This window comes from Pelodiscus sinensis, chromosome 9, assembly GCF_052426305.1.
Source record: "Pelodiscus sinensis isolate ZL-2025 chromosome 9, ASM5242630v1, whole genome shotgun sequence".
NCBI classification, from domain to species: Eukaryota; Metazoa; Chordata; order Testudines; family Trionychidae; genus Pelodiscus; species Pelodiscus sinensis.
Window position 1 is genome coordinate 46,271,355 of NC_143060.1, and position 24,944 is coordinate 46,296,298.

General features: G+C 43.4%; 1 protein-coding gene across 4 annotated transcripts in view; it reads right to left on the reverse strand.

The window, feature by feature from the left end:
• CAMSAP2 (calmodulin regulated spectrin associated protein family member 2) overlaps window positions 1-24,944 on the reverse strand; it is a 180,900-nt gene that overhangs the window by 88,190 nt on the left and 67,766 nt on the right. For all 4 annotated transcript variants that reach the window (XM_075936675.2, XM_075936674.2, XM_075936676.2 and 1 more), the window contains exons 3-4: window positions 7,529-7,690; window positions 4,346-4,429 (exon numbers count right to left, since the gene is read on the reverse strand). In XM_075936675.2, coding sequence (XP_075792790.2) covers window positions 4,346-4,429; window positions 7,529-7,690 — 246 coding nt within the window. The remainder of the gene's footprint in view (window positions 1-4,345; window positions 4,430-7,528; window positions 7,691-24,944) is intronic.

The window sequence follows — 24,944 nt, forward strand, 5'->3', positions numbered from 1 at the left end:
CCTAGAATACTCAAGGAGCTGATAGAGGAGGAATCTGAGCCTTTAGCTATCATCTTTGGAAAGTCATGGAAGACAGGAGAGGGTTCCAGAAGACAAGAAAAGGGCAAATATAGTGCCCATCTATAAAAAAGGAAATAAGAACAACCTAGGAAACTACAGACCAGTTAGTTTAACTTCTGTGCCAGGGAAGATACTGGAGCAAGTAATTAAGGAATTCATCTGCAAACACTAGGAAGATAATAAGGTGATAGGGAACAGCCAGCATGGATTTGTAAACAACAAATCATGTCAAACCAATCTGATAGCTTTCTTTGATAGGATAACGATTCTTGTGGATAAGGGAGAAGCGGTGGATGTGGTATACTTAGACTTTAGTAAGGCATTTGATATGGTCTCGCATGATATTCTTATCAATAATCTAGACAAATACAACTTAGATGGGGCTACCACAAGGTGGGTGCCTAACTGGCTGGATAACCATTCTCAGCAGATAGTTATTAATGGTTCACAATCCTGCTGGAAAGGCATAACAAGTGGGTTCCGCAGGGGGGCTGTTTTGGGACCGGTTCTGTTCAATATCTTCATCAACGATTTAGATATTGGCATAGAGAGTACGCTTATTAAGTTTGCAGATGATACAACGATGGGAGGGGTTGCAACTGCTTTGTACGATAGGGTCATAGTTCAAAATGATCTGAACAAACTGGAGAAATGGTAAACAGGATGAAGTTTAATAAGGACAAATGCAAAGTACTCCACTTAGGAAGGAACAATCAGTTTCACACATACAGAATGGGAAGCAACTGTCTAGGAAGGAGTAAGGCAGAAAAGGACCTAGGGTCATACCGGACCACAAGCTAAATGAGAGTCAACAGTGTGATGCTGTCGCAAAAAAAGCAAACATGACTATGGGATGCACTAATGTGTGTTGTGAACAAGACACAAGAAGTCATTCTTCCGCTCTACTCTGCGCTGATTAGGCCTCAGTTGCAGTATTGTGTCAGTTCTGGGCACCGCATTTCAAGAAAGATGTGGAGACATTGGAGAGTGTCCAGAGAAGAGCAACAACATGATTAAAGGTCTAGGGAACATGAGCTCTGAGGAAAGACTGAAATAATTGGGCTTGTTTAGTTTAGAAAAGAGAACAGTAAGGAGGGACATACTTGAAAACTTCTATCACCTAAAAGAGTGTCACAAGGGGAGGAGGAGGGAATTGTTCTCCTTGGCCTTTGATGACAGGACAGGACAAGAATCAATGGGCTTAAACTGCAGCAAGGGAGGTTAAGGCTGGACATTGGGAAAAGCTTCCTAACTGTCAGGGTGGTTAAACACTGGAATAAATTGCCTAGGGGGGTTGTGGAATCTCCATCACCGGAGATATTTAAGAGCAAGCTGGATAGACATCTATCAGGGATGATCCAGACAGTGCTCAGTCCTGCCGTCACCTCTCGAGGTCCCTTCCAGTTCTAGGTTCTATGCCCAGAGCTTTGACTAATACGTGCTTTCTAAAGATTCTTATGGAGATGCCTATCTCCTAGAACTGGAAGAGACCTTGAAAGGTCATTGAGTCCAGTCCCATGCCTTCACAGCAGGACCAAGTATCATCCCTGACAGATTTTGCCCCAGATCCCTAAATAGCCTGCTCAAGGACTGAACTCACAACCCTGGATTTAGTATGCCAATGCTCAAACCACCAAACTATGCCCTTCTCCGATGATAGACATGCTGTATTATTATTAAAGTATACTCACTGAAACTTTGTAAAAAAAGTAGTCAAAATGTGTGAAAGTTCATGGTGTTATTTTATATAGTTATTTACTGTATGACATATTGCCTTACATACTTTTTGAACTGTGGAAAGTAACTGCAGAAAGTAAACAAATTTCATTTAGTCTGCATATGAAATAATTTTTTATGAAAAAAATGATCATACACCAGGAGAGGGAGTATTTAATGCATTTCCTCTGCAAACCCACTGTGTTTCATTGAGGTTCTGTATTTTGAGAATCCCAAACCATTTAGAAGTGGTTAAGTTTTAGGTGGGACATACACAACCACCCTTGGATTTGAACATTCCAACCATTTTTATGAAAATATCCCCTTCCCATTGGGTTCAATTCCACTCTCCTTCACTTAAAACTAATAAAACCCAAAGAAGAAAGAAAATTCCTATGGATTTGCAAAGGCATTATATTCAAAGAACTCCCAGTTACATGTAATTTATGCTTACTGTTGACTTTGTGTAGTTTAGGGAATGAGACTGAGGTTAGGGCCAGGCTATCTAATAATGTTAGCTAAACCAGACTTAATCACATTATTAATTCATAATACGTAACCATTTTGTGTTACACTCTAAATACATATTGTTTACACGCTAAATATTTATTGTAGTATTTCTAAATAAAGTTACAACTGCATACAAGGCTTTGAGGAATATATACTCAGTTTTCTTCTGTTTCTGGCTCAAGTAAAATTTATTGAGTAGAAGAGAATTATAAAATGTACTGAATAACTTTGTCTGTCTCTAGCATAAGCAATCTTCTTTAGTTTGGCCAGAAACTAAAATGAAAAATAAGTCTTCAAGTCCTTGAAATCTCTATGTAGATTTTTTCTTCCGATAGCTGCTTGGTTACTTGTGCATACTGGTGAGACAGAAACATTCTCTCTCCTTGCTCCTTTTCCAGTTCAAGCTCCAGAGTGCAACTAATACAGGTTTCCACAATCATGCCCCTTCTTGAGAGCCATAGCTTAAAAAAAAAAAACCCAGGAAATCTGAAGTCTCAGCAGTACGTGGCGAGAGTAGCAGCCCATGTAAATAGCAAGAATCTTCAATGATGCTTAAAGCTGTAGAACAAGGTACTTTTGAACTTCAAGCCATGTCAGCCACATGAAGAACTCACATTACAGCAGAAAGCCTCAGTCTGCAAAGAGCGATGAAAAGAAGCAGAAGAGGCACATTGAACCCCCTGATGTAATATATTTCCAAGTTTTAATGGAAGCAACATGTTGAAGGGGATAAGAAGCAACAAGGAAAGAGGGTACAGTGATGGGCTCCCAATGTAAACACAGAGCTAGAACTGAATGTGAACGGAACGACTAACATTTCCAAAATTCAGGTGTCTAAATTAAAGTAACTGAATAAGTGTCCTTATTTTCAAAGTGGTACCTTGAGCTCCTAATTCTATCATCTGTGTGGTCAACATTTATGAAAATCATGCCACTTACTTGTGTAAATATGGGATTTTTTTCATTTTTTAAAGTATTTAGAACATTGATTATTTAGAAACAGTAAGTAGTACATCTGAATAATCTAAAAAGTATAACTACAACTCTTTGGCTATTACAACAGCAGATTTCAGTCTAGAGTGTTTGATCCAATTAGGTATCTATTGATACCAGTCACTTAGTTCCCAAGAAGGGCATGAAAATGAGAGAAAAAAGCCAACATCACACTGAGTAGTCAGTAGTGACAGCTGCAATTGTATGTCAGCAGCTGTAGGACACTGGCCCAGGAGCTAACAGTCTGTTGTGTAAATGTCAGTATGAGATGTTGGGGGTCAGCAAAGATCTATTATGTGAAATGACATCTCAGTGGCACCGAGCTGTGAAGAAAGAAAAGGAATAGAGGGATGAAGAGTCAGAACTTGGAAACAGATACACAGTGTGCTGCACAAAAGTTTGTGTGTGATTTTTGAAAGACATTTGATAGCACCAGCATTATACTTAACAGTTAAGCTGATCCTAGCACCTTAACAGAAAACTGTTTATGGGAATTCCAGTCAACTTTATTAAAAGGTGACTTGAATTACTTTTTAAAAATTTTATCTTTAGTGTTCTTCAGAATGGTTCAATATGTTCCACATCACAAAAATATAATTTCTAACACAGATTGTGATGAGTTTCAAGATCTCAGCAGTAGTGTCTACATGTGAGAGTATTAACTTCAGTAATAAGTGATAGTTGAAGTACAGTATGAGAGACACACAGGACTTTAGGAGTGTGTTTCTAGCATAAATGGGATATAATAGGAGTAAGGAATGGCAGAGTCATTTCAGTGTCAACCAGGAGAGTTTAGGAGATGGCAATATTCAAGCAGACATATCAAGACTACATAGGTGCTTGCTTTGACTTGCTTTATTAAATAGCAACATGCTCCTAAGATCACCAGGAATCCCCGGAAACGTTTGGTGTTGGGTACTGAGCACTATTAAGAGTACTCAATTCATTGTAGTGTTGGCTACATTTAATAAAGAATTTACAACGCAACTGCACATTTCCAAAGTATGTCTTGTTTTCATATGTATGCACAGTCTTGCAGTTAAATATTTAAAACTTGTACACCTACCTTTTGACCTCCTGGAGTTTCTATACCATGATGCTCTTTTAATTTTTGTTCCTGTTCCATAATGTCTTTCAAATGTTCATTTATCTAAAAAGAGAGACATTTTTCAAGTGATCTCTTCTGTTTTTGAAAGAAGCAGTCCTCTGACTAGTTTTAACCACTGAAACATGATACTCAATACTATCAGGGTCTGTTGAAGCCAACCTAGAACCCAAATCAAAGACACTGAATTGAACTCCCAGCTGCAAAGCTCAAGATTCAGTGTGTAACATTATCTAATCCCACCTCCCAGTAACCTCATCTGCCCCAAACTTCTGAGATGACGGTGCTCTGTCCTCAAATCAGTATGTTTGTGGAGAGATTTTAGGGCCCTGCTCACCAACTGGGTTGGACCCACCCAACCGCTTAGTCAAGAGAAGGTTCTCGCTGGTAGAGGAGAAGCCCCAAAGGGCAGGGGTGCCCATGCTGGAAAGTGAATCTGCCCCACACACATCCTGCAATAGCAGCTTCTGTTCCAATAGAGTGGGCCTGACTTTCTTTGCTCAGAATATTGCAACCTGGCAGAGGGACAGCAGGGCCAACTTGAATGATACTCTGATCCCATACACCAGATTACAACATCTATGGTGAGGAGATGGGCCCAAACCCACAAGACAGGAGTCACTACAACAACATGAATGTGATGTAGGCTCACTTTCCACTCTTTCCTCCACCTCCCCTACCCTGGCGACTCTTTGCTGCAGCAATCTGGCATTAGAATTTCAGTACCAGCATGGTGGGTGGCCAGTGTCTCCTCTGTGAATCAAGAAGAAGGGCACAGCCTTCGATTTTGGGCTTTTCCACAATTTTTGACATTGGGTGGGTTGCAGAAAAAAGACAAAATGCAGTTGGTGGGTCTCCATAGTGAAAGCTTGGGAATCCCTGATTTGGGGAATGCTGGCTTGAGGTTTATAGTTAAACATGTTGAGGAGGAGCCCGAGAAATGCCCCAGCTATGAGCAACACGAAAGGGAGTAATCACCAATTTCCAGGAGCCTCTTAGCTATCACTATCATAGGACTCACTGACAGCATGACCCAATATTTACTTCTCCTCAGACAGAAATGCAACAGAAATCTGGGGCCATCTGAGCCAGCAGATTTGCCAAAGGTATGTGATCGGTCTCTGAATATACCAGATACTGACAGGTACATTTTATTACAATAGGCTGCTATTATAACTGAACATTTTGTTTACTGTATAGTAACTCATCAAGTTGAAAACCTCATACTCAAAATATGCTTAGGTATAACAGAGGGCCCAGTTTCCAACCTGGACACCACCGTACAAATCAACAATGGAAAATTAGACACCACTCTCTACAGAAAACCCACCGACTCATACAGTTACCTACATGCATCCAGCTCCCATCCAGAACACACCACACGATCTATCGTCTATAGCCAAGCCCTTCGATACAACCGCATCTGCTCTAATCCCACTGACAGAGACCAGAAGCTTCAGGATCTCTACCAAGCATTTATAAATCTCAACTACCCACCCAGAGAAATAAAAAAGCAAATTGAAAGAGCCAGACAAATACCTAGAAACCATCTACTTCAAGACAGACCCAAGAAAACCAACAATAGAACACCACTTGTCATCACCTACAACCCCCAACTTAAACCTGTCCAACACATTATCAATAAACTACAGCCTATATTGGAACAGGATACCATACTCAAAGAGGCTTTGGGAGACAGACCCATAGTCTCCTATAGACAACCACCTAACCTCAAGATGATTCTTACCAACCACCACAGGACATACCACACTAATACCAACCCTGGTACCTTCCCTTGCAACAAACCCCGTTGCCAGCTTTGTCCACATATTCATTCTGCTGATACCATTATTGGACCTAACCAAGTGAGTTATAAGATCAAGAACAAATATTCCTGCGCATCCAGAAATATAATCTATGCTATCATGTGCCGAAAGTGTCCGTCTGCTATGTACATTGGACAAACATCTCAGACACTTCGCCAAAGGATTAATGCCCACAAAACAGATATCAGACAAGATCACAAAGAGAAAACAGTTTCTTGCCATTTTAACCAGAAAGGACACTCTCTCAATGACTTGACCACCTGCATTCTGCTACAAAGACCTTTTACATCTGCACTTGAAAGGGAATCCTCTGAACTGTCATTCATGTTAAAATTCGACACTTTCCAACAAGGACTTAACAAACATTTGAACTATCTCGCCCATTACCAAGGTAGTTTCCCCAATTATCACCTCTAATACCATTAACTCACAAACATCCCACTCTCCCTACCTCTAATATCATCAATTCACAGACACTTACCTTCCTTCCTTCTTCCCCCCCCCCCACATCCCCCTCCTGTTCTGCAATGTGATTTGTCCTTTTCATATTTGTTCATTTTTTTTAATGGTATCCTTTGGTATATATGGTTGTGACTACTTTCTTCCACTATTTGATCTGAGGAAGTGGGTCTGGCCCACGAAAGCTCATCAAATAAACCATCTTGTTAGTCTTTAAAGTGCTACATTGTCCTGCATTTTGCTTCAGTTTCCAACTGGATTTCATTACACCAGCACTGGGGCTCTCAACTTCATTGCACCGCGATGACCTGCCCCTTTGACAATAAAGTTACTACATAACATGAGGGGGTGTCAGAGCCAGAGCCCAGCCATCTTGGGTCAGGGGAAAAACGGTGCCCAAGTCCCGCTGCCCCAGGTGGGATGGAACTCAGGTTTCAGCTTCAGTCTTGGGTCCTAGGAAACCTAATGCTGGCCCTGGCGACTCCATTAAAATAGGGTCATGGCTCACTTTGGGGACCCAACCCCCAATTTAAGACTCCTGCACTAGAGAAAGCCAAGGACATAGTATCTATAGGTGTTGTTAAATGATTTAATCATACCAACAAAATTAATCAGTAACTGGTCAGGTTTCATCTCTCTCAAACTGTTTTCCTCATACCAGGCACTGCAGTCAAAACTTGAATTTCAACAGAATGTTTTAATTCATTATAAAAACTTAATTTTTTCCCTATCCTTGCTGAAAGTGAATAATGAACATCCTATATTAAATGAAGTCTGAATATACATAATTTCCACCTATGGCTAGCTGAATCATGTTGATTGTCTTTTCAATTTAAGCATACATTTGCTTTGTTCTTACCTTATTTATCCAGTACATGACAGCATCCTCAATATCATAGGGAAGTTCTGTAGCTTGGAAGAAGGCTGAATACTGCTGAACACATGCAATCACCTTTTCAACACTGACCATCTCTGCTGTATATGCCATCATCAGGGTATCAACCATTGCCAGATGGGCACTCTGCAAGAAAGAAGTTATAAAATCATTTTAAGAGAACATTTGTTTATTTTACAAAATTTAATACTCTAGCCCAGCAGTTCCCAACCACTGGTCCGTGGACCTGTTCCGGACCCCAAACCACTGGCTGCCAGGCCGCGGTGGCTGCCAAAGCTAAAGATGGCTGTTCACAGTGGCTCAGCTCTGGCAGCGGTGGTGGCTGCTTTTGTCTGCTGGCGGCCTGGAGCTAAGGTGGCGGCAGGAGGAAGCGGAGCAGAAAGCGCCTCTTCCCTCCTTCCCCCCAGGTAAGATGGCAGCCCGGACCCCTGCCTCTACTCATAGGGTGTGTCTAGACTACTGAGTTTTGTCGACAAAAGTGGACTTTTGTCAACAAAACTATACCAGCGTCTACACTACCGCTGAGTTCTGTCGACATAACGTCGACAGAACTCAGCAGTTTTGTCGACGCTGGTAAACCTCATTTTACGAGGCATAACGCCTTCTGTCGACAGAGTTCTGTTGACAGAAGGTGTTATTGCCTGTAGGGTTGCGTCTAGACTACAGGGTTCTGTCGACAAAGCAGCTTGCTTTGTCGACAGAACTCAATGTGTCTGGACGCTTTTTGTCGACAGAAGTTTTGTCGACAGATACTGTCGACAAAACTTCTGTCGACAAAACCCGGTAGTCTAGACGTACCCATAGAGGCGTGAGATGCGCTTGGGGAGGGAGGGAGTGCGAAGGAAGAGAGAGTGTGCATGCCACCAATGGCTGCTCCCTCAGCGCACGCAGCAATAACAGCCACGCTCTGCAGAAGAGGGGGCAGCCTAACTCTGGGGAGTACGAGGGTGAGGGCATGGGGGTGAGGGCATAGGGGTGTTGGGCAAGGGTGTGGTGTGCGAGAGGGTGTTGGCTGAGTTCTAAGGGTCAGAGGTTAAAGGGTGAAAGGCCACAGGGAGTAGGGGTTTGGGGACAAAGGGTGTTAAGCACTGGGGAGCAAAAGGCTGAGTTGGCTAGGCGGACAGGTAACATTTTCTTTGCATATTTGCATATTCTTTATTTGCACAATGAATATTCAAATAAAAATATTACTGGTCCGCCTCAAGTTTGTGAATGGGTTTGCCGGTCCGTGGTATAAAAAAGGTTGGAAACCACTGCTCTAGTCTCTATTTTTCATTAAATTACTTTTAGATGTATATGCACCTATAAAACCACCACCAAAAAACAAAAAAACCCACACCTCCAAAAGAAGTCTGATAACTGACTGCCAGCTTTGGCCAAAGGATTATGCTGGAAACATGCACAGCAGTTTTTAAAACGCCAACAGAAAGCACAAGGACATGCGCTTGAAAAAAATGCTTTTTGAAAAGGGAATGACCTGTACTGCCATAGGATGAACACTGCAACAACAAAAACAAAACACAAAGTGTGATTGTAAGGTCAGATGTAAAAATAATGAAAAAATACAGGAATCCTCACTAAATTTTATTGTCACCACAAATATACATGAAATGATTTTCAAGTTTATTTTATAAGTATAAATAAGAGTAGAAAAATCTGTTACCCACTTTTATCTGTACCTGAAAAGGGCAGAGCTGCACAATAAACTCCCTTTGATTACTTCCAAGATACTGAATTTGTACATAGAAAATCTGTTTTTGTATCATGTCAAAATTTATGAAAAATCCATTAAAATTAAATTAAAATACGATAAAATAAATAAAAATACACAAGTAAAATAAAACTTTCACTATAATCAGTGCATGGTGAGAGGAAAGACTCAAGATGTCAGAAGAAAATTATAGCAGAAATATTACAAAGGTTACACAATTAGTTTTAAACTTGAATATATGTGATATAAACTCAAAGGTAAACTGTGTTAATATGGAAAGCATCAAATTCTCCTCATTTTATGGGCTACAAAATAAAACTGTGTCAGTTTCATTATCAGTAACTATTAAAAAACAAAAAAGAAACACATGACCAAATAAGGAAACTTCAGAGATTTTTATCTATTTTATTTAATGTATTTATTTAATCTGACTTGATTAACGTGGGGCAGGGAACCAGGAGCATGCTGAAAGCATACTCTTGTAGGTGCAGCAGAAGGCTGCAAGAAGGCAAGCAGGCCCTCCAAGTCCCCCCTTGTCCCAGCTAGGCCGGGGATGTCCAGAGACTTTAGTTACCAGAGGTGGCCCCCCAACCCCAGTCAAAACCAGGGCACAGTTTTGTTTTGTGCTAGAGAATAAACAGTGTCCTGGGAAAAGGGTACAAATATAAATGAGCGTGCCTCTCTGGTCAGCAGATCAACCAGCTTACAGCTACATTTTATGGCTGTGTCTCACAATGAAAATGAAGATTCCAAAGAATTCAGTGTTACCACTGCAAATAAATTCTATATTGCAGCATTCATACAAACATTTCATGAAGCACAGCAGTTAATAACTTGGTAACACTGATGAACAACAAGCCGCAATGAAAGCTACTACTGTATATAATATTAGTTGGGATCGCATACGTAAATCATGCTACATCTTATTACCAACAATTATTAAGTTTGCATTGCCCTATCTCACTCCTCTTGTACGTCCTGCCTACCTCTAAGATGAACATTTTTATCATTTCCACATCAAAAGTGTGATGCATTTACAGTTATAAGTGACAAAAGAATATTTGTTTTCAATGCAAACACAACAAAGCTAGAAATTCACATGTTCATAAAATATTAAAATCCAGATCAATCACAGTTACATGCTTTATCCCTCAAACATCATGACGAGGTTCCTCCAAAATGCATGGTCCGTTTTGGTCAATTTCACAGTCATAGGATTTTAAAAATTGTAAAGGTCATAATTCCAGATATTTAAAAATGAAATTTCACAGTGTTGTAACTGGAGGAGTTCTGACTCTGAAAGGAGTTGTAGGGAGGTTGGGGTACTGTTATCTTCACGTCTGCGAAGGTGCTGACAGTGACGCTGCCATCAGAATTAGGCAACCAAAGAGCAGTGGCTGCTGGCCGGGAGCCCAGTCCTGAAGACAGAGGTGCTGCCAGCAGCAGTGCAGAAGTAAGGATAGCACAATATGGCATTGCCACCCTTACTTCTGCACAGTTGCCTTCAGAACTGGGCACTCTGCCAGCAACCACCTCTCTTCAGCCGCGATACCATGATTCCTCTAAAATAACCTTCATTTGGATCCTGACCCCAGTTTAAGAAATGCTGGTCTCTCCCGATTAAATCTGTTTAGCACAGGGCAGTGATGGACAACCAAGCCTAGTGAGTAGGCAGTATAACAGGCCCTCCAACTCAGTGGGCCACAAGATCATCATAACTAAGGGAGTGTCCTGGGATAGGGTAACTCCAGTAGCTGCAGGGAAGGGGGAGGGCTGATGCTTGTGGCAACCAAGCTGCTACCAGCTCAGGGGTCAATGCTAGCAGTAGCAGCCAGTGTTTCCTCTAACATTTTCTATCTTTGGGCGGGTTGAATTTTTTTATGTGAAACACCAATATTGAGATCATGTGTGGACGTGCACCAATACAAAAAAAACAAAACAAACACACACACACACACACACTTTAAGCAGTCCATATGTGCGGAAGAAAATACATTAAAAGAAGACCCCTGTGTCTAGTTGCTGCGAGGTATCCTTAGTGACTACAAAGCTAGGGAATTCTTCTTCTTCCACTGAAGGAAAAGTACAAGCCCCAGAAGAAGTTAACATGTGGCTTCAGGGTCTGTAGACAGAAGCATGTTTCAAAGAGCTTGCAAATACAGTTTCGTCCTACAAAACTACCACCACACCTAGTGCTTGCTATTTCTGACTTATAAGAGCCAGAATTCTACTGCATAGCAAAAATCTGGACTTAATGCATTACAATTTACCATGTATTACTTAGTAACACGGGAGTTTAAAAAATCATTAATTTCAGAGTTTTAGATACCTGCAAGCCTCCAAGAAAATTTTATTCAAAGAATCTTTCTCTCTCTTACATTAAGCCGTTAAACACCTATGTCAATTTTGTTTGAAATGCAATCATGCAAATGTTCTCCTAGCACTCACCACCTCCATGCAGAATAGTGATAGAAATGTAGCCGTTTTAGTCTGGGGTAGCTGAAGCAAAATGCAGGACAATGTAGCACTTTAAAGACTAACAAGATGGTTTATTAGATGATGAGCTTTCGTGGGCCAGACCCACTTCCTCAGATCAAATAGTGGAAGAAAATAGTCACAACCATATATATATATATATATATACACATACAGTTGTGACTATTTTCTTCCACTATTTGATCTGAGGAAGTGGGTCTGGCCCAGGAAAGCTCATCATCTAATAAACCATCTTGTTAGTCTTTAAAGTGCTGCATAGTCCTGTTTTTGTTTCAGTTACACCAGACTAACAGGGCTACATTTCTATTACTTCCCTCCCTCCCTCTAGACCTTATTGCCTCCTTATCTCAGCTGCTTATCTTTTCTGCTCTGGGCGCTCTTTCGTTCAGCACCCTGTTAACAGCCTTTAGCTGCTGTTTACAGATGCCCTGCTCCCCCACCAGTCAGCTGAGCTTTGAACCTCTGAGCAGGGCTCAGAAAATAGCTGCAACCACGCAGCTTAGAGGGAACTTTGGTAGCAGCTGATCAGTTGTGTGGGTCCTGTCACCTGCAGCTGCCCACACAGTCTGGGTAGCTGCAAGGCACTGCCCTCCCTTGCTCCTGCTCCTCTTCCTCCTCCCCCCGCTGCTGGCAGCAGCTGGCTCACAGAGCTCACCAGAATGCATGGATTCCAGATCTTCTCTATTCTTCAAGACATCATCTTACCCTGGACTATTGTTCTTTTCATAGACCTGCTGTGGCTCCCAAGAAACTATATTGTTGCTGCAGTTGGACATTTTTCCTGTAAAAGCTAATTGTTCCCTACCTCCTCAGACACTAGCCGGTGAATTACTAGATGATCCAGTTTTTGGCTGGCTGTTCTGTAAAGAGCTGGAGACCCTGCAGGAGGAATGCCAGCATCCGTATGCTCTGGGTTCAACACCAGGACTCTGTCCTGCCATTTCAAAGCAGGTCTAGCGGATGGAGAAAGAGGGAAGCACTAATGTTTCGCAGCCCTTTCTTACCTGCAGTTTTGAGCTGCTCATAAGCATCCTGTCTGCATGTTCTGCTTAGGTTAGCAAAGTACAGCAAAATTAAATAAACTGCCATGATTATTTTGGTAATTTATTCACTGTTAAATGCACAAAATTACAATCACTTACAATCATAATCCTTCAGTTATATTTTATGTATTCTTTTATGAAACACATGCACACAGATTTAATTCAGGTTATTTCCTGATCTGTAATCTGATTGAGTTGTCAACATAAATTTACAGTTCCCTCAATTCAAATTATGTGTGTCATATTTCCTGTTTGTAACAAATTAAGCAATTTACAGCTCATTAATAAACAAATTACGGGGAAGAGAAATAGAAGTGCTGATCTACAGAGAATACCATGCAATACCTAGCTCAGATTTAATAGCGTCTTTTGCTTATCACTGGCAATAATCCATTCTGCAACATTCTTCTGTTCCATCCACGACTAAATACAAATATATTCACTTTATTGAAAGTGAAAAGGAAATGTTATTTTCTTTTTAAGCCCAGATTAGATTCCTAGAAAGGTTAAATAATCCCCACTATCCTCTTATGATCCTGAGAAACCAATTCTATCAATTTCTCAGTGTCCTACCAGCGTGAAGTTGGTCTGTACTACTTAGTTTTGTTGGCCTAAATCAGTGGTCCCCAACCATTTGAGGTTGCCGGGTGCTAGGGGGCGTGGCCGTTCGCCCGCCGGGCGCCAGGGGGCGGGGACACTTGCGTGCCCGGGGGCGGCCCCCCCCATAGCCCCATGCCCGGGGGCGGGGGGGCAGGGCCCCCCCCACAGTCACGCGCCTGGGGCCAGGGCCCCCTCCAAAGGCCGCGCGCCCGAGGCCGGTGCCCCCTCCAAGCGCCACACGCCCGGGACCGGCGCCCCCCCGCAAGTGCCGCGCGCCCGGGGCTGGCGCCCCCCCCGCAAGTGCCGCGCGCCCAGGGCCGGCGTGCCCTGCAAGCGCCGCGCGCCCAGAGCGCAAGCGGCCAATCCGCTGCGCTCCCGGGGCCAGCGCTCACCGTGCGCCATGTGCCCAGGGCCGGCTCTGGCACCATGCATGTGCCACATGCCCGGGGCCAGGCCAGCCCCGAGCACTTGGCGGGCACACACAAATGCTTTAGGGACCACGGGCCTAAATCAATCTGTTTTGACTTGCCCTAATCTACATTAAGATTTAGGTCAATATAAGGCAGCCTCCACCAATGTAACTTGCCCACTATACCAACTTTGTAACTCCACTTCCATGAGAGGCATAGCACTTAAGTTGATGTATTTAGGTCCACATAGAGTCAGTGTAGACAAACACTGCATTGCTTACTTAGGCCATGTCTACAGTAGCAAGCTTACAACAACAGAGACATATCTTAGTTTTGCCACCCCACCTGCCTGTTATTCTGTAACCGAAGTCGAGTCCCAGGGAAACAATTCTCTGTGTTGTAATCTGTTTTCTCAGTTGCTCTGTAACACTTGGCAATGCTTGGAAACATTTTACCAAGAATGTCTTTTTGTTTTTGTTAATAAAATCACCTTTTCTAAGGTTATGATCGGATTCGTGTGTCCTGCGAAGCAGGAAGGTCCATGTGCATGAGACTGAGGGTCAGCTATTATACATTATACTTTGTTTTCAAGCCCTCTCCTGAGGTAGGGTAAAAGAGCTTGGGGTACACCTCTTGGGAAGACATTCCCAAGTGAATCTTCCTGAGTTCAAAAAGAAATGGGGTTTGCACTTGGGTGGTGGCAGCATACCACCCAAGGTCAGGGAATCTATGACCTCGGGGAGTTTTTAAAGCAGAAGTCTATAGAGCCAAGGTATTTTTAAAATTTCTTGCGGGCCTCCATCTTCTGCACTTGAAGAGGCAAAGTAGGGACCAGCCTTGACAGCATCTTACCCTACTAGTTTTCTAGCAGCTGTCCCACAGTAACTCTATCCCCAGAGGTCACAAATACAAGAAGCCTGCCCTGCCCTGCCCTTCCCTCCCCTCCTTCAAAAACCCCACCATGTTTTTGAAATGCTTCTTCCTACTTGCCCATTGTGTGAGCATCCAGTTAATGCCAACTCATTGCAGACAAAGATCTTCACCTAGAAGCTCCAGCCTGGAGTGAGACAGAAGTCCCGCATCTCCTTATCCTGTGGAAAGAAGTGGCCGTGCAAGCCCATTTAAGGAGAAGCTGAAGGAATAGACCTTTGTGTGCAGATCACACAGTGAGCACCAAACTCGGGGAATGACAGGAATGAGCAGCGATGCCAAGTAAAAGCCAAGGAACTTGGGGAGGCATATTAACGGAGGCAGGGCAACAATATGACTGGGTTAACCCTGCAGATCTCTATGGTATATTTAGTTGGCACCTGCCAACATACTGGATGTGACTCTGGACATTTCACAAAAGCAGGACACATCAAGGGGGAGGAGGAGGACAATGAGAGATGTGGGGATGCAAACCATGTGGCTACCTGGGAGCTCTTTAAAATTCTTCCTGAGTTGTGCCAGTCCCATCTGACAAGTACAGGTGAGCCCATTAACTCAGTGATGAAAGGGAAAGGAGCTCAGATTACAGATAGATTCATTTATTTCCCATGAGCATGATTGCTTCTCTTCTGGGTGCCTGAATCTTCCCCTTCTCCCACAACCTCTCTTCACCATTTAAAAATAGCACCCATGCTTAGATAACAAAGAGATGGACTTCAGAGTCCTCAATTTACTTTTCAACCCTGCACTGGGCATACAATTAAAATTGTGCATTTTGCATTAACAGTGATAATGAGAATTGCACTAAGTCGAGTACATGCCTCTGCCAGAGAGAGGTTGGTGACTGAAAAGCAATGTGCAGGATTTTGCAGGTTTTTCTTATTACATTAAAATTAACCCCAGGCAGCTAGTGGTTAGCTTATTCCTGGAAGTATAAGGTTTTAAAATGTCTTGTAACTCTTCGTTAATTTACATAACTGTATATTTTCTCCTAATAATAAAAATTCACAAACCCTTTTTATTTTAATCAAGCACTTTGCCTCAATCATATCTCATGGCAACAGTTCCATACATTAAATTATGCATTGAATAAAAAAAAATATTTCCTTTCATCGTTTTACATGTGTCATGTTTCCTATTGTTGGCTTCTTGCATCCATATGTTATCAGAAATAGTATAGAAAAGATCTCTTGTTGCTATTTATTATTTTAATCTCTCTCTGAAGTCCCACTTTACTCACCTGTGATACACATACTGTAGGACAGTACATACATTATGAAGAGTAAATACCATGAAAATATTCCTTTAGAATACAGATTCTTCCCATGTGCTGTTGTCATTCTTAAAAATCAAGAGTGACAAGAATATATCATTTGAATGATGCAATGTTTCTAAACATCCATTTTCTCAGTTGTTATAAGTACAAATCAAACAGACCAGTTCTTTTTATTAATATTGTGAACGTTTTCCCTTAAGAAACAGCTAAGTATTTGAAGGCCAATCCAACATTCCCTGTTTTAAAAGCCCTTATAAAACAGAATTTGCCTAGTCAGTAAATGTATTCTTGGCTGGACCTGACAACAAATATGCCCTTTCAGCTATCACTCAATGTACATGTCAGGCTACTCCAGCAAGGATATTCAAACACACTTATCTAACTTTTCAGTAGTACACACATTAATAAAGCATCCAGCAATGTATTGCATGGATGCAGTTAACATTATTTGGATCCAGAGACATTTCCTGTCAACTAGGCACACGTATGTCACCTGCTATAGCAGCTGAATGAATTAGCTGTGCTGAACAGATCAGAAAGAGGATTACAGCCAAAAGACTGAATTGCTAAACAGATTCCAATATCTACCACTAGTAGAATAAATGTCATGAGATTTTTCTCAACATGCCCAAAAAGTAGCCAGGTTCAACTGAACACCAGCTCATAGAGAGAGTTGAAAAATGGTACAGGTTGGGCCTCCTTTGTCCGGCACCCTCAGGACCTGACCTGTCCTGAATGAAGGAATTTCCTGAATACGGGAAGGTCCCCTGCCACTAGCCTCCCAGGATGCTCCCTCTGCCTGTGGCTGGCTCCACTGCCCCTGGGCTCCGGCCTCACTGCCCCTGGGCTCCGGCCTACAGGGCTTGGACTTGGGCGCTGGCCCACTGGGGCTCCCTGGGGATGGGGCTCCCCAGTTGCCCCAGCCCCACTTCTCCCCCACCCGACCAGGAATCCCCAGGGATGGGACTTGCTGACTACCCCATTTCTGTAATACAGGCAGTCCCCGGGTTACGTACAAGATAGGGACTGTAGGTTTGTTCTTAAGTTGAATCTGTATGTAAGTCGGAACTGGCGTCCAGATTCAGCCGCTGCTGAAACTGACCGCCAGTTCTGACTTACATACAGATTCAACTTAAGAACCCCAAGTCAGCTGCTGCTGAAACTGATCAGCCACTGATTCCAGGAAGCCCAGGGCAGAGCAACTCTGCCTCAGGCTTCCTGTAGTCAGCGCTGGTCAGTTTCAGCAACGGCTGACTTGGGGACGTCTGGGGCAGAGCAACTGGGGTGCTGCTGGGTTGCTCCAGTAGCACCGCTCCTCGGTGCTACTGGACCAACCCAGCAGCACCCCAGCTGCTCTGCCCCAGGCGTCCTGATTCAGCCGCTGCTGAAACTGACCAGCAGCGGCTGAATCAGGACGCCTTGGGCAGAGCAGTTGGGGTGCTGCCGGGTTGGTCCAGTAGTGCCCAGAGCGGTGCTGCGGGACCAACCGGCAGCGCCCCAGCTGCTCTGCCCCAGGGTCCACAACAAAAGCCTGGTCTGCTGGGGGGTCACACTAGCTGCGCCCCGCCCCCCCCAGCAGACCAGGGACACAGGGAGCAAAGCGGCAGCGGGGGGGGGGGGGGGGGTGCCTCACCTCTGAGGCTTTGCTCTGGCACCAGACCGCTTTGCTCCCAGTGCCCCTGGTTTGCTGGAGACGGTCCCCAGCAGACCAGGGGCACCGGGAGGAAACCCGCAGCCGCGGTGGGGTCCCCAGAGCAGCTGGCAAAGCCTCAGAAGCGCGGGAACCCGCCGCTGCTGCGGGTTTGCTCCCGATGCCCCTGGTCTGCTAGAGATGGTCCCCAGCAGACCAGGGGCACCAGGAGCAGCTTTTCTCACCCCGGAGCTCGAGGTGGCTGACCGCTGCCTGTGAACTCCGGGGCGAGAAAGCCCCATTCGTAAGTGCGGATACGACATAAGTCGGATCCGCGTAAGTCGGGGACTGCCTGTATTAGAATGAAATATTAGATTATTTTCAGATTGCTGCAGAATTTAATGCTTTCAACTATCTGTTTAAATTATTTTACAATGGAATACATAATAAATTCTACTCTGAAAGGAGTTTGGGAATCTCTTATGAATCAAATCCCTACTGAGAGATCTGGGAGATCTGGTGGTGGGGGGTAGAGGATGATTTTTTACCTCTACTAAGCACCTTTTTAGTGGAAGCAGATTTCATAGAATACTAGAACTGGAAGGAACCTCAAGAAGTCATCAAGTCCAGTCCCCTGCACTAACGGTAGGACTAAGCACCATCTAGAACAGTGGTTCCCAAACTTTTCGGCAAACTTTTGCCCCACTTTTTTATTTTTGAAAAACCCTCACGTCCCTCCTCCTCCCCAAAAACAGCAGCAAAGCTTGTTGAGCCAAAAAAAAAAATTAGAAAAAAGAAGAGAACTGACTGGAGCAGCAAAACTTAATGGGGGAGGGGCGGTGGGTCGCCTCGTGCCCTCTCCCCCCAGAATTTCTTCATGCCCCCCCCACCAGTGGTGCATGCTTCCCAGTTTGGGAACCTATGATCTAGAATATCCCTGACAGGTGTTTGTCTAACCTGCTCTTAAAAAAACTCAAATGATGGAGATTCCACAATATCCGTAGGCAATTTATTCCAATGCTTAGCCATCCTACAATTTAGAAAGCTTTTTTTTTTTAAGGAAACTACAAAACATCGATAACCTCCCCAATAATACCATCCTTGCCACCATGGATGTAGAAGCTCTATATACCAACATCCCACATGAAGACGGATTACAAGCAATTAGAAACACTATCCCAGAGGACACTACTGCCAACCTGATAGCAGACCTATGTAACTTTGTTCTCACCCACAATTATTTCCGGTTTGAGAACAACTTATACCTCCAGATCAGCGGCACAGCCATGGGTACACGCATGGCCCCACAGTATGCTAACATCTTTATGGCTGACCTAGAACAACGTTTCCTCAACTCCCGTCCCCTTTCACCCCTCCTCTACCTACGGTACATCGATGACATCTTTATGATCTGGACACATGGCCAAGAAACACTGGAGATATTCCACAGAGATTTCAACAACCTACACCCCACCATCAACCTCAGCCTGGACCATTCTACACGAGAGATCCACTTCCTGGACACCACCGTACAAATCAACAATGGAAAATTAGACACCACTCTCTACAGAAAACCCACTGACTCATACAGTTACCTACATGCATCCAGCTCCCATCCAGAACACATCACACGATCCATCGTCTATAGCCAAGCCCTTCGATACAACCGCATCTGCTCTAACCCCACTGACAGAGACCAGAAGCTTCAGGATCTCTACCAAGCATTTATAAATCTCAACTACCCACCCAGAGAAACAAAAAAGCAAATTGAAAGAGTCAGACGAATACCTAGAAACCATCTACTTCAAGACAGACCCAAGAAAACCAACAATAGAACACCACTTGTCATCACCTACAACCCCCAACTTAAACCTGTCCAACACATTATCAATAAACTACAGCCTATATTGGAACAGGATACCATACTCAAAGAGGCTCTGGGAGACAGACCCATAGTCTCCTATAGACAACCACCTAACCTCAAGATGATTCTTACCAACCACCACAGGACATACCACACTAATACCAACCCTGGTACCTTCCCTTGCAACAAACCCCGTTGCCAGCTTTGTCCACATATTCATTCTGCTGATACCATTATTGGACCTAACCAAGTGAGTTATAAGATCAAGAACACATATTCCTGCGCATCCAGAAATATAATCTACGCTATCATGTGCCGAAAGTGTCCGTCTGCTATGTACATTGGACAAACATCTCAGACACTTCGCCAAAGGATTAATGCCCACAAAACAGATATCAGACAAGATCACAAAGAGAAAACAGTTTCTTGCCACTTTAACCAGAAAGGACACTCTCTAAATGACTTAGCCACCTGCATTCTGCTACAAAGACCTTTTACATCTGCACTTGAAAGGGAATCCTCTGAACTGTCATTCATGTTAAAATTCGACACTTACCAACAAGGACTTAACAAGTCTTTGAACTTTCTCACCCATTACCAAGACAGTTTCCCCAATTATCACCTGTAATACCATTAACTCACAAACATCCCACTCTCCCTACCTTTAATATCAGCAGTTCACAGACACTTACCTTCCTTCCTCCCCCTTCCCACCCCCCCTCCCCCCGCATCCCCCTTCTGTTCTGCAATGTGATTTGTCCTTTTCATATTTGTTCATTTTTTTAAATTGTATCCTTTGGTATATATGGTTGTGACTACTTTCTTCCACTATTTGATCTGAGGAAGTGGGTCTGGCCCACGAAAGCTCATCATCTAATAAACCATCTTGTTAGTCTTTAAAGTGCTACATTGTCCTGCATTTTGCTTTTTTTTTTTAAGTGTTCAACCTAAAACTCCCTTGCTACAAGTTAAACCCATTGCTTCTTGTCCTACTATCAGAGATTAAAGAGAATATTTTTTTCTCCCTCCTCCTTACAGCAACCTTTTGAGTGCATGAAAGCTGCTATGTTCCTTTTCAGTCTTTTCTTTTCCAGACTAAACACATCCATTTTTTTTCAATCTTCTCTCATATGTCATGTTTTCTAGATCTTTCATTATATTTGTTGCTCCTCTCTGGATCTTCTCTAATTTTTGAGCCCAAAACTGGCCACAATACTCCAGTTGAAACCTGATCAGCACAGAGTAGCGTGGAAGAATTACTTCTCATGTCTTGCTTACAACGCTCCTGTTAATGCAACCCAGAATTACGTTTGCTTTTTTTGCAAGTGTCACACTGTTGACTCAAATTTAACTTGTGGTCCACTATGAGCCCATGGTCCCTATCTGCAGTACTCCTTCCTAGAGAGTGTCCTCCCATTCTGTATGTGTGACACTGATTGTGTCTTCCTCAGTGGAGTACTTTGCTTTTGTCCTTATTGAATTTCATCCTATTTCTATCACACAATTTCTCATTTGTCAAGATGATTTTGAATTAATATGCTATCTTCCAAAGCACTTGCAACCCTTCCCAGCTTAGTATTATCCATAAACTTGATAAGCATATTCTCTAATGCCATTATCTGAATAATTGATTGGAGCCAGTTCTGTTCATTGTCTTAAACTGACCATTGCAGAACACCACTTGTTATGGCCTTTTAACATGACTGTGGACCATTGGTATCTACTGTCTGGGAATAATTATCCAACCAGTTACATACCCACCTTATAGGAGCTCCATCTAGCTTGTATTTCCACTGATCATCTATAAGAAGGTCATGTGAGACTATATCAAATGCTTTACTCAAGTGTAGGTATACAACGTCTACCACTTCCTTTTTATCCATAAAGATTTTATCCTATCAAAGAAAGCTATCAGGTTGGTTTGACATGATTTGTTCTTTGTAAATCCACGCTGACATCTTCCAGATGTTTGCAAATGGATTAATTAAATGCGAGTGCGCGCGCGCGCACACACACACACACACACACACACACACACACACACACACACACACACACACACACACACACACCTGGGAATCCAGGATCTCTCCCGTATTGATGAATAGAGGTGGCTTGTAATGCTGAACAAAATATTACGGTAGTCCTTTCAAAAGTTTACAAGTGAACATTGAATATATACATATATGAAACTTTACTACAAAGAAGAAAAAAGCTGTTTTAAACATTTTAAATGTAAATGAAAAACACAGAAACAGCATCCTTACCTTGTCAAATCTGTTTTTTTTATTCCTTTTTTTCAGTCATTTTTAAACACAGAAATCTAATGTATTTGCTTCCCCTCTGACTCCCCATCTCTGATTGATTGCATATTTCCAAATGAGATGTGTTGTTGAGTGCTCAGTTTGTAACACAAAGTGCTGCCAAAACTACTTGAATACTGAACAAACTTACTTCAGAAGAAATCCTCTAACAGCCTCTTAAGCCCCAATGGCTTGAAGAGCTGTAAGCTACACTGATGTTAAAAGTCATGCTTTTATTACTCATGGTCCAGCTAATTCTGAACTTTTCTTAAAAAGTGAAAAACATTTTCCAATATGTGGATTCAGATAAAATTAGAAATGAGTAGGTGATAATTGGTTATATATTTCATGGATCAGGTTTCACAGAATATTCTGGCCTTGCACGAAGGGTAGATATTTCAACATTTGCTGTTATACTGTTCCAAACTCTTTATCTAACCCAGAAATAAGGTTCACCTATTATAATTTCATTCCATTCTCTTACATAACTGCACTGTTAACTTTTAAATACATTTGATAAAGGAATAAGAAATTAAAATCAAATTGTTAGCTTTTTATTTCAGCATTACAAGTTAAATACTATCTGAACCCCCTACCTTCTCACAGCAGCATCTCTCTAAGGCCAGACCATTTTCAGAGAACACAGAATTTTTGGACAAGAGGGGGAGTAAGACCATGGCTATAACTAGTCAGATAGAGAGAGAAAAAAATTGGTTCTAATTAAATAAAAGGCAATTCCCCTCTTCATCTATTTCCACACACACAGACAGTATTCTGGTTCTCCCACATGAAATGCCCAATGGACCTAGTCCCATGGCTTTCTACACACATACTTGGATAACAGGTACTGTTGGGAGGGTGTCCACAAGTTCCACCAAAGCAGTAAAATAACCTCTCTTGCTCCTGTGCTGCAGTAATCACATTTGTGACATTCCAGATCATTTACAGTTTGGAAAAGACAGGATTCTCAAAAAAATAAAGACACTCTATGTATGTCTAGTACATAGCTCACACTAGCCCATGACCTTGGTACAATGTTGGTAGCCACTTGGGAATGGCAAATTCTCTTATTCGTTACAGACACTCTGATCCTTCTGTTTGTAACCAGTAAACAAAACATAATATAGAATCTTGATCTTACATAGGATCATGTTATTACTTCAGAACACAGTTCATCTCAACTCCAGCTAAGTTCTGAGTAAGAATGTGAATGGTTAACTGGTTAACTGATAAGCATCACCCTTACCAGTTGATGCTTAATGATTATGGATTAACCAGTGGGCAGGAGCAGCTCCCCACCCAACATGGGCCAGAGCCTGCTCTAGCCCAATAGGGCCTGCTGCAGGTGGAGGGCATTCTGGTCCAGCTGGAGCAGCCCCCATCTGCGGTGGGTCTGGGCTAGCCAGAGCAGCACACAGCAAGCTGGGGCACTCCAACTTTTTCAGAGAAGCCCCTGTCTGCAGTGGGGCCTGCTCTCCTACTTACTCTTGTTTAAGCAGTTAACCAATTAAACCTAATGTTTAATCAGTTAACTGATTAACAGGATTTTACATCTCTAGTTCTGAGTATTCAGTCACCAAGCAGCTTATTTCCAATGATTGGGGGTGACAGAGAAGAGAAAATATCATAGGAAGCCTAGTTCCTCTTGTTGATTTTCATCAAGTTCACAAGGTGCCTATTAAACATAGGAGGATAGACCCATGAGGAAACTAGAGAAGAAGCATGTTACTTTATATAGAGTGTATCTAAAAATCAGGATTTTATCAGACTCTGGATGCAAAGGATGCCCATACTTCCCTTGACACAAGTCCAAATCTATCTTTGCTAGAGATATTAGAAATTGGGTGATTTAATAGTTGAGTAACCACGTGAATTCTTATCGGTTACTCAATTATTAGTCCATGGGGGCGGGACCGGCAGCCAGTGCGCTCCGGAGAGCCTCCTGCCACCCTGCGCTGTTGTCTCTGTATCAGAGGCAGCAGTGCAGGGTACCAGGTGGGAGTCAGTACATGAGGGGAGACATTTTAAAAACCAGCTCCCCACACAGACCAGTTGCCCTGCCGCCCTGCACTGCTGCCTCTGATACAGAGGCTGCTGTAGGGGGGTATGGGAGGGAGAGGCTGCCACAAAGCAGTCTCTGTCCATGGCGGCCTGGGCTGGCTGCACAGAGAGGCTGGTCCAGCAGCAGCCCCTGTCTGTGGGGGATCTGAGCTGGCCTCTGAGCGCAGGGAGCTCTATCAGAGGCAGCAAGCGTAGGGAGCAGAAGCCATAGCTACAGGAAGCTGGCTTAAAAGCCAGTTCCCTCCACAGGGGGCAGGGGAGGCAGAGGCACAGCGGGGAAACAGCACGAGTGAGGACTGAAGCAGTCCCACTCTCACTGGTTCCCACTGTGGCACTTCAGTCTCTGAAATATAGCAAGAGCCCCATGGGTCTTGAGTCCCCATTTGCCCCGTGCTCCCTGCAGCACTCCCACACACCCCCGTTGCCTATATGAGAGGCAGCGGAGGGAACAGGAGCCAGTGCTGGGGGGAGCCAGCTTAACGCCAGTTCCCCAAGCAGAGTCTCCAGGGGGCTGTCTCGCCCCCTGCACTGCCTCTATCACCAGCCAGCAGTCCTGGTTCATGCTGCTCCAGGACACTGCACCTCTGCATTTTAAATGTAGTAACAGCCCTGCAGCTCTTACGACATTTAAAATGCAGAGCCGCAGCGTGGGTAGCTCCTGGAGCTGGCACGGCTCCCAATCTGGCTGGAGCTGGCACTGCTCCAGATCTGGCTGGAGCTGGCTCCTGGAGCTTCCACCTTTGTCTCTGCAGAGCATTCCTATCGACTAATCATATAGACAATACAAATTGTATGACTATATGATTAGCTAGGTAACTACCATTTTAAAATCCTTAGCGGCAGCTGCCTGATCCCTTAATATTGCAGAGCTGCAGTGGGCAGTTACGCCGGGACCGGCATGAGCAGAGAGGTCTTTATGCACCGGCTCCCCAGTTCCCTAATAATGCAGAGCTGCAGCGGAGGAGTGGGAGGATGCATGTAGTCAATAGTGTAACCAATAAGCTCCCACGTATCAGTTAATCCATTAGCTGACTACACTCGGACATCCCTAGTCTT